The sequence below is a fragment of the Epinephelus fuscoguttatus genome, linkage group LG2, assembly GCF_011397635.1.
Source record: "Epinephelus fuscoguttatus linkage group LG2, E.fuscoguttatus.final_Chr_v1".
Lineage (NCBI taxonomy): Eukaryota > Metazoa > Chordata > Actinopteri > Perciformes > Serranidae > Epinephelus > Epinephelus fuscoguttatus.
The window spans coordinates 25,728,595-25,739,383 of record NC_064753.1 but is presented as its reverse complement, the minus strand read 5'-3'; the positions used below and the strand labels follow the sequence as shown (position 1 = coordinate 25,739,383).

The window sequence follows — 10,789 nt, the reverse complement described above, 5'->3', positions numbered from 1 at the left end:
CATGCTTGGGTTTAACTTTACATAAAACACTTTGAAGAAGCCTCCTTTACAAGAATATAAAGAAAGTGGTTGTCTTAAGAGGCTGAAACGCGGTTAAAGTGGTTATGTTTTGAATCAATAGCTGAATAAATACCGGAATATAGCTGAATAGAATCCAGGATTCTGCTTTCAGTTACCGTACATCCGGGACACTCCGGCTCCTAAAACAAACAGACATCCCAAAGCACGGCTTTTTACTGGTCGGGCGGAAAGTGCTTATTCATTACTGACAGAGGGAGCCACGGCAGCGAGGACAACGAGAGATGGAGAGAGGAGGCAGGGCTTCGTGGATGAAATATGGGCCTGTTGTGTCCCTGCTCGTGGTTCTTTTGGCCGTGTGGTTCCGGTCACCCCAGGATGCAGTGCTGGACGACCGGCTGGACACCGTCCTGTCCTCTCTGCTCCGGGCGGAGAGCAAAGTCGGCATCAATGGCGTCGCCAGACCCAAAGTAGCCATCGGTAAGTGCAAGTAGTGTGAGCTAGCTAACCTTGCCTAGCTTAACCTACATTTAGGAGCGTTTCTGGGTTAATAAATGATTCAGTCTGAGATGATTTTCATCCGTAATAACTGGCATTGAATCTAGAAATATGCTCCAGATGGAAAAATGCATGAAGTGCTCCGACTCGCTAACGAACAGAAGACTGAATTTAATTGCTAACTGGAATTGGCTTCATTCAGCTAAAACATAATTAAGTGGACTTTTAAAAGGCACAGTGACAACTTTATTTCTGTGAACTAACAATAACCTCAGTCAACTTTGCTATACCTTCCCCTTTTTCACTGAATATCAGTAAATGACTGACCGAGTAAAAGCAGTGCAGTGCAGTGAAGTGCAGTGGAGCATGAACTGAAAGAGGGAGGTCAATCAGGGGTGACTGTGAATGATTTGCACAGTCATCAGATCTCAGTCAGGAGTTAAGTTGTTAGCAGAGACCCTCCATCAACCAGCAGAGCACCACAGACACCCAGTGAAGGGCAAAGACTGCTGTAATGGAAGGGCAGGGTGGTGCTGATATTTGCACCATGAATATGGGTTAACTTTATTTAAGTAACTAATGTCTCCCTTATGTCACTTGCACAGATGGTAGCCTCAGTGTGACATATCTATTATAACACGTGGATGCATGGTATTGGATTTTCGCCGATATCCAACATACTGATGTAGATATATCCCTTTTTATCCCTACCTAATTTGACTCATCATCAAGTCTCTTCTGTAGTGGAATTAACAACATATTATGCATGCATACTCATATCATGATGGCCCTCCAGCAGATGAGGACATGAAATACAATGCTTTTCAGTGTATGTAATATTCATTTATTGTGCAAAATAAGAAAAAGCATTTTGGCCAATTGTGAAAGTTCATTTTAAAGCCAATACTGGCCGAAATTATCATGCATACCTAATACAAAATATACAGGATAAATGGCAAAAGCAGGTGTTGAATGTTAGGGATTCACTAAACACTGTTGCTGTAGTTTAAAAACAACCCTATAGGTTTCAGGTTGGGTTCAGTATGCTGACAGCAATTTAATAACACCAGTGTGCCACAAGAGAAAAGCACAACTGGCAGTTTGTGGTCTCCGTCTTGCGTTGAAACTGTGGGCACAAGGGGATTAGCAGTACTACAGGGTGGAATTTATTATCTGATAAACTGCGTCAGACAGGTTTCAGCAAACAACATAATTAGCATCACTGACAGGTGTTTTGGCCCTCATGATCTAATCCTAAAATCTTGTCCTTTGAGCCTTGTTAGAAGCAACGCAACAAAGGTAATCGCTCTATCTGTCCAACCTTTACCCAGTTAATCAACAGGCTCAGCCACGCAGTCAGACCTGTTGTATTGTTGTTGTTCAGCATCAGATATAATAAGATCACATGTCAGCCTTGTTATACAATATTATAATTTGATCTAATCCTTGTGTGTTGATATTAGGTGCTTCAGATGGTGAACTATAATTAAACACTGCAATACAATGACAAACACTGCCCTGCTGACTCTCAGGCAAAAGCACCACTGCTGCTGATGATATGACCAAATATACACATTAATTTTTCTCTTCTTTACAGTAAATTGTCAGAAGAAATTTGTAGATGGCTGCCTGAGAGCTTTGAAAAACAAATTGCAAAAATAGCAGCTTGAAGTCAAGCTACTGTCAGACTAAGTTAAATATTCAAAACTAATTCAAATTTAAATTCAAATCTGCAACAAACATGCCTTTTAGCTTCTCTAACAGGTTGCCTACACAGGAAGGCCCTCAGGGCTTCCTGCAAAGCATGCTGACCTATGTTCAGACTTGAAGGAAAATGTTTGTAGATGAAAGCTATGCACTGATGATGTTTGGCCCTGCAGCTGAAACTCTATTGAGGTATCGGATCATTGACCAGCCACGGTGGCAGATAGATTACACTGCATGTTTCACAGCAGCTGCATGTTGTGTGGATTTCACTGTGCTAAGTTTACTAAAGCTGCACACCAGCATTGCCTTTTTCTTTGCTGTGTTTGTACTGTAAAATTTGACTGTAGTGTCTTTCCCCCGGTGGCCATCTCTTAATCTTCTCCTCCTTGCTGGCCACAGATTTTAAGTCGTATACCTGCCTCTGGGCATGATTGTTTTCACATATTTATCTCTGTCTTCTCTCTCTGCCCCTCTCCCTCATCCACAGGTTTTGGAGGATGTGTTGACCTGATAGTGGACGGGGTATCGTTGCTTAATAAGATTGGCCTCCCACCCACAGACCAGCCCCTACATCATGACTACATAGAAAATGAAGTGCAGCTGGCCCAGAGCTTTGCCTATTTCTTTGCACCGGGAGCTGCTGCAGAGTAAGTGTTACGTGTGTGTGTTCGTGTGAATAAGAGTTGACTATTAGATAGTTGTGTTCTAGTTAATACATCCTGAATTCACAGTGTGGTTTTATAAATACATGCGTGAGTGAAAGAGTGCGCATGCAAATACTTGATTATGTTTGTCTTTTCTGTGCTGTGACTGGTTCGAGGAGTCTTTCTGTGTATATGCAAGGTGTGTCAAAGTCACTATTTCTTTTTATATGCAGGGTGTGTTCAAGTATGTTTTTGTGATTGAATAAGAGGGGAGACATAAAGTAGATAGTGTGCAAGTCTTGAGACCAACCACGAGCAAATTTTTCCCAGTTGCGCGCCTAAGGCTATTGTGATCCTGGCTCAGTCCATCCCCTTACACGCTCTTTCTCACACACACATGGATTCCACTACGAATGTGTCACAAAATAAACAACCTAAGTGAAAACTTCGGGGTTTTTTTGTTTTTTTTTTAAAAATAGTTTGGTCAGTGCTTATCTGTATTTTTCTATCTCTGTTGCTGTTCATCAGTTACTAACTCGTCTTCCCTCTCTTTTCATTCACCGGCAGCTGCTCTTGTTCTGGCTCTGGCGCCTGGCTCTGAGCCCTTGTTCTTTGTCTGGAACTAGCACCTAAAGGCAGCATGCTTACAAAATCACCATGGACAGAAAGGGCAAGGGAATGTGTGTGAGAGACTGAAAAAGAAAAGCAAATGTTATCTAACTCTTAATTAGACATAGAAACCAGGTCTTTTTCAGCTCAGCATTTAGATTTATTGCTCTTGCGTCTTTCTCGCCTGTTTTTTTTTTTTTCTTTTGGGGGGGGGGGGGTTGTAAAAGCCATAATTCGGATGCACTTCAGCCAAAAAAAGATGAAAAGTTAACAGCAAAGTGATATGTGTGAAGAACAGAAGAAATTATTGGGTGTCTCTGCCAAAAGTAGCCCGGGTCAAACCATATATGTAATAAGTTTATTTTTCTCAGTGTGTTTTGCTTTCAGTTCGGTTTCTCCTCCATTCCCGTCCAAGCTTATCCCATAAAATAGCATACCTTCCACAGGCCACGTGTACCGGGAGCCTTCCTGTGTAAAATTCTGGCTTCTTTTTATCTTTTTATCTACGGCTTCACTTGTAGAAGTACCAGACATTTTAGAAGACATTAGGTTGTCTTTTTTGGCTTTCCAACACCTCTACTTGTGTACATTTCTTTCTTCCTTTTCTTTAGTTTTGTTCTTGCCTCCCACTTCCTTTCTCTTAAATTTTGACACCCTTGATATGCTTGACAAGTGAATTTTTTTCAGCAAACTCAGAGAAGAGAAACGCTCTGTTTAACAGTACTTCCGTCTAATATTTACAAAGAGACTGGCTGGACAAGTCTCTCGGGTTTAACTACAGTGGTTTATGCCTAGTTCAAACAACACAACTTTAGCCCTGATTACCCTGCTTGGCGACAGTTTTTAGAGTTCCCTAAAATAAAAAGCCCCAGATCAAAGGCAAATCAGTGTTGGCTTGTTGGTCGCGAATCTGCGCTCAAGCGCAATGTGTAAACTGTTCAAAGACATGAGCTTGATGAATCACAGACGCTGCCAGGGCTTCATATCTGGACAGTGCATGTACAAACAGAACTGGATACAGCGATGGAAGCATGGCCCTGTTCATTCCTATGAAAGTTGCTCAGTGGTGCGTGAAGCCCAAAAAGTTAAACTTCCTAGATATAAAGTTAGCCAGATCTTCTGCATCATTGGGCACATAGAGTAAGTGCACTAGAGACCTAGCTAGTCGGTTTGTATCGTTTGTATGTATCCACTGACTTACAGCTGTCTCTTTCCCAATGTAAGTCTATGGGAAAAAGTGTTTTCGGAACCCATGGCATCACGTGACAGACCTGGAAGTTGTAGGAACATGGTTTGCCCACCATGTTTGTCCTGTTCAACACATACTCATCCTCCTTGTGAAAGATCTTCTTGTGTGTGACCCTTGTCATTGGTTGGTCACGTAGTGAAGGGAAAAAAAGACAACTTCAAGACTCTTGATTACAAGACAGCTACTGGTGTCATCTGAACAGTACAGCAATCTGATGACTTTGAAATTCATGTAGTATGAACTTATCTTAAGGAAGTGAAAGGCACTGTGGCAGTACAAACTACAACAGTATGACAAGACAGAAAGAAGGCATGTTTAGAGGAAAATGAAAACTGAGTTTTAACATAGTTTCACTTTTTTTTTATTTCTTTTTGTCTTGCAGGCGTTTCATGTTGAATGATACTCTATTCAGTGAGCTGGTGGAAGCATCCCGTGACTTACCTGGAAACAGATGGGCAATAGGCGGCAACGCCCCTGCAATGGCTGGTCGCATGGCAACTGAAGGGTGTGATATATTGCTCGGGGGAAGTTTTAGCACCGATTATACAGATGTTCTGTCTGAGCACATTACAGGTACAAATACACACACAAGCACATACTGGCACATCCACCTCCAGCTCCTCTGCCTTCTGTATATCTCCCCACCCCTGTCCTTGTCACCTCCATTCCCCTGTGCTAACCAATCTCTGTCTCTCCAGTGGCAGGTAACATAGTTGAAGAGCCAGACATTCATCTGATCCTGGAGTATCCAGCTGGGGCTAGCTGGGGTCAGTATACTGCTCGTAGAGCCAACAGGTAAGTGTTAATTGAGCATTTGGTAGATATTTTGAGAATCTTGACAGGGCAGTAAGGCTAACTGTCAATGTGTGTGTGCTAGAGCCAGAGAGAAATTTTCCCATCATGCACAGTCAGCTGGATTTAATGAATGGTGTGAGTGATTAGAAGCACTGTGTGTGTACATACATGTTGTCATGGTATTTGTATCTGACTGGCTGACTTGGCTTTATAGGTATATCATCCACAGTGATGACCATAACCCCTACCTGGACTCCATGGAGCACTTTGCTGAGAAACTTGAAGACTTTAAACCAGATCTGCTGGTGGTGGGTGGACTGCAAATGATGGATAACTTCCCCTTCCAGTCAGGTAAGAGGACACTGGTGACAACCTTGTTAGTAGTCGTTGATTTGGAACCTCTAGCAGCAGTGTTTGCTGCGTTGTGTCGCACAAGTGAAATGTGATGGTGCTGAACATTTGTCAGTTGCGTCTACATTTTGTCTGAATTTCCTCTCTTCTCTTTCCACCTCTTCCTTTCATCATTAAAGGGGAGCGAGATGCTCTCCTCTCCCGCCTGGCCAACCTGCTGTCCTCGTCGTCTCCACAAATTGGAGTCCATTTCGAGATGGCCAGCTTTGTAGAAGAGAGTATAATGGAGGACCTACTTCACTACGTCATTCCACATGTATGTATGACTTAACAGTTACATCAATCAACAAATTTAATCACATGCTAGGGCAATTACACAAACACAGGAGTTAAAAAAACAAAATGTTCCTCCCAGAAAAATAGAGTGAAAAGGTACAAGATGTGTGACAAAGCATAGCAGGGAGATTGAAAGTAGATTTGTTTAGTTAAATGTGTTGAATGTAGTTCTGAACAAAACAGTGCGTGACTGCATTTGCCTTCCACAGTTTGAATAGTTTCTTTTTGTCGCATCTGTTTTATATCTACATGTTAAAACATGGAAGCTTCACACCTGCAGCAGCACAGAAGATCAATACAATCAATCTGCTGAATTGCAGGCTATGACATACAATGCAATAGCTTCCCATACTGAGTGAGCAAGGAAGCTGCACAGGTTATTACTTCTACAGCTGTGAAGCACAACATAAAGGGTCACGCTTTTTAAATAACCTTAAGTTCTGTTGGCACTATATTGGGGTGTGTCTGTGTGTGTGTTTGCCAGCCGCTAGGTTGCTCACCTGGCAGCTATAACTCTTCCGCTAGTTTCTGCTTAGTCTTAGTTTTCTGCTCTTTACGCCATCATGGTCAGAGCTGGAGGACACATCACACAGGTGAGGCTTCTGCTGCCACAACTCGAGAAGGTTTTACTCGAAACATTTCTTTTAACATGTTTTGCCTCCATGGCGAGCTGCTATCCATCTGTTTGTTTTGGATTAGCGCTCATGCATCATTTCATGCTGCATTTCTGTTGGTTAGTTAGTTGATGCAGGTCTTGGCAGCAGTCACACTGTGAGATCATCACAAATTTCTGACACTGTCTGAATATTATCCCAGGCTGACTTTGATCGCAAAACTGTGACAATGGTCATCATTGAACCTTTATCTGTGAAACATAGGACCACCATTTTAGAGCCATGACCAAAGATATCGTCACGTTTCATTCATGATGGTCAGCTTTTGTCCGGGACAACCCAAAATCGCACAGTGTATACCAGGCTTTACACAGAGGTGTTTTAGAGATCAAACTGTAGCCTTTTTCAGAATAAACTACACACGCCATATTGATCACAATGAAAGAATATGTTACTCAATACAATTTTATTGCTTCTGTTTGTTTTTATGAAGATGCACAGCTCAGATAAAGGGATGTCCTTAGTTTAATTACTCTTCCTGATTCTTTTTTCTCAGGCGGACTCTTTAGGGATGAATGAACAGGAGCTTCCCAACCTGCTTAGCCTGCTCAAAGGCTCCAACATTAAAGTGCTGTCGGACCCAAACCCTCGTGTAGCCACTGTCCTTGACCAGATGAGGGAGGTCTATCGCATTTTAAACCAGCGCTACAGGGACGCCACTGCAGAAGATGACACATACAGTGCTAAAGCTAAGCCGCTGACTCGACTCCACGTCCACACTCTGGCCTTTCAGGCCATGATTGTGACCCGCGGCTCCCAGTGGAAGAACACCATGTCAGCCACCGCCAAGGCCTCTCTCACAGCTAACCGCCACGTCTGTGGCTCCAATGACATTGACCTCAGCAAGGCACGGCTCATCATGGACGACTCCTTCTCTGTTAGCCGGCGGGAAGGCAGCCAGCGTATCCCTCTGCAGGAGACCCGGCCTGTCAGCTGCTGGGATGAGGACGACTACGAGATTTGCGTAGCACCAGTGCTGGTATGCACTGAGGTTTACCAAACTGCAGGTGGAGGGGATAATATCTCAGCTGCTGGCTTGGTGCTGCAGATCTAAAGAGGGACACTTAATGGTTTATCTGTGTCTAGTGCTCACTACATGTTCCTAAACAATGTGACTCTGGAAACATGATCTAGGTGTGATGCAGTGTGCCTCGCTACCGATTATATCAGGCTAATGTTGACGCCCTGGCACTTCATGGACCAGGTGGACCATAAGGAAAACTGATCATCAGTGGTAGGAGTCAGGTGATGGGGGGCAGTGGTTATTAATCAGGTTACATCAGCAGGTTTTAAATATATGGGCTCAGACTTGATTTTTGAGGTAGATGCAGTAAAACACAGGTAAAGTCTATTGTAACCAGACTTCCTGCAGTTAATTCTCAGTTAGGTGTGCTTGTTTTTACATTGGGATGGAGGGCTGAATCACTAATTTCATGCCTCTTTCTTTAATGCTGGTACATATAATAATATGTATCTATGCAATCTCGACCTGATTGCAAAGCTCTTTTGCATCAATTTTTTTAAATTTCTAGAACCAGACCATTGAAAGAGACACTGCCCTGATCTGTACTACTGTGATTCAACACAGTCGACATCTTTACCAAATCATTGTCACCCATCATCTGACTCCTGTTCTCCTCTACTTCTCCAAGGCCTTACAAGACTTGGCCTTCAGTCAGGATTAGATAAAGAGGGATGAGGTCTGGATAAGGTCCATTTGTACCAATTTTTTTAGGTTAGAAGCCGACAGAGCCGCACAACTTCAGCTGTATGATTAATTCTCTTTGTGTCTTTGTGACTCCACTATGCAGCAGCCTTATCCAGAGTTTTTTTTTTATTTTTTTGGAAGCATGCTTATCAGGTGCCACCTACTTAAATCTTAATTTTGAGTAACTATACAGGGCTAAGACCACCCCTGCCTTGCAGCAAATGCATATTCAACCTAAGGCTGAAAGGTAGTTAACATAGCCGTTTTAAAAGATCACATCTGAAGCCTTTTTTAATGCGACGGCTCTATCCTGCCTCTTCCCTCTCCTATCTCATTCTCAGAGGCAAAGACGGATTTTAAGTAGATAGCTAGTGAGATTATTGCCTCCACTCTTCCTAATGTGAAAAATGTGCATACTGGTTCAGGTGTGTTTGTTTTAAATTTGTCATTCCTCTGTGGGTCTGTTGCAGTGCAATAATGCAAAAACAATGTTAATGAGATCTCTGTCGGTAGCTGGATATGATGTCAAAAACTTCCTCTCTACCTCCATGCACTGTTTGTTTCTCCTCTTTTCCTCCTTTACTCATCTCTATGTTCCTTTGTCAAGCTTTATTATTATCTGTTGTATCTATTCTTGTGTTTTTATGGCTCTTTAAGGACCAAATAACCAGTGTGGACTGCCCATTGCTGCAAAGAAGTTACTGGCAGTCAGTTGTAATGTTCTCATGTGATATGGCTGCAAACAGTGGAACACAGTCTCATCACTAGTTTTAAGGGGAAGCTGTGGTGTTACTCACTATGAATCCCCTTCATCCGTGGAACACAAAGTAGATATCATACTTGAGTCTTGTTAGTGAAAATGGGGCCCTGCCTCTAATTGGCCATTACTCCCATTTTTCTCTTTTCAGGGTTTAAATCACCTTTGTTTGAAGCTTTATGGAAAATGTTTTTCTCACTATGTATGAAACAAACATTCCACCTGAGAGCCAGCTTCAGTTATTTTTTCAATAGAACATACACGTATGTTTGACAAGTGCATTTTTTTTTCTTGATTAGACATTTCAATTTCTTAAAACATGTTCTCCAAATCCCCTTTCCTCACAGGGACACAGGTATTCATGTTCATGAATCAACGTAACAAGTATGAACTAAGGAAATCCCTTTAAGTCTTTCCTCTGTGTATCGAGACTGTACTGACATAATAATGTTTGATTATGCTGGAGGTAAATGAGCCTTATTCTGTTTTGTCTTTTAGTGTTTAGTGAAAAGGGAGTGTTTAATACAAACTTTTTTTCTATTACTGTAGACTTATGTTTTATTCTCTGATGTCTTTGTCTTACACAGTGTTTGGAAGACGAGCAACGGGTCATATTTATACTGTGAAGTGAACTTCAGCATGCATTCATGGTCGGATAGAGAACTGCTTGTGTTTGCTGCCATATCATGTACTTATCTAAGATTTAGATAAATCATGTCATCCACGTTCCAAAGCTGTGTTTACCTGTTCCATGCATGTTTACTATTCAATGCAGAATCACCTAAGATAAAATACTATGCTGATAAAGCAATCATTGCTTGGGGTCATTTATTGGTAAGGGTCACTGCTTTCATGGCTTCAAACTGCAGTTTTTAAGCTGATTCTTTGGACAAGTATGTGCTTTCTTGATTTAGTCCTCTGAACTCATTAATTCTTCAAGGTGAGTGCTATGGCACACACATCATGGATTGTTTGTCACAGCAATATCATTCTGCCATAATGGATGTTGTTTCCTGCCTTCACACTCCCAACACATTTCATTTTTTATTTTCCCTTTTTGTCCGTTAGCTGCATGTACTGTCTTGTCTTGTCTTGTAAATGAATAACCAAATTATGTCTCATTTTTTATTCCATCACTGGGCCCAGATATGATCAGCAAACAAGATGTATTCTCATTAGAGTTTCTCCGACGTCAGACGTCGGATTACTTTTAACTTTTCAGATTTTATATCGGCAAGCTTGTACTGCAGCTTAAGGAGGATTGGACTAATACTTTTAAATTACATTAGGAGCTTATTTTATTACTGCTGCATGTAGTCTGTACAGTATCTGCAGGGGTCCTTGACTGACTTAAATTATTCTTAGTGATTTTGTTAAGAAATCAGCCCTCTGAGAAGTCCTGTTTCATTTGCACAATAGTACCCTACAGTTTTGTGATGTTTT

At 41.9% G+C, this 10,789-nt stretch overlaps 1 protein-coding gene across 1 annotated transcript; it reads left to right on the top strand.

The window, feature by feature from the left end:
• The first annotated feature begins 278 nt into the window (after window positions 1–278).
• Window positions 279–10,157, top strand: adpgk2 (ADP-dependent glucokinase 2). The gene is made up of 7 exons (XM_049604820.1): window positions 279–498; window positions 2,711–2,870; window positions 5,108–5,298; window positions 5,424–5,520; window positions 5,735–5,871; window positions 6,051–6,187; window positions 7,378–10,157. The coding sequence occupies exons 1-7, from the start codon at window positions 303–305 to the stop codon at window positions 7,933–7,935; spliced, it is 1,476 nt and encodes a 491-aa protein (XP_049460777.1). The 5' UTR covers window positions 279–302; the 3' UTR covers window positions 7,936–10,157.
• The last annotated feature ends 632 nt before the right edge of the window (window positions 10,158–10,789 follow it).

Coding starts and splice junctions, on each gene's coding strand:
- adpgk2 (XM_049604820.1), top strand. CDS start 303: ATGGAGAGAGGAGGCAGGGCTTCGTGGATGAAATATGGGCCTGTTGTG. Junction 5,521..5,734: donor ACTGCTCGTAGAGCCAACAG/GTAAGTGTTAAT, acceptor TTGGCTTTATAG/GTATATCATCCACAGTGATG. Junction 6,188..7,377: donor TTCACTACGTCATTCCACAT/GTATGTATGACT, acceptor CTTTTTTCTCAG/GCGGACTCTTTAGGGATGAA.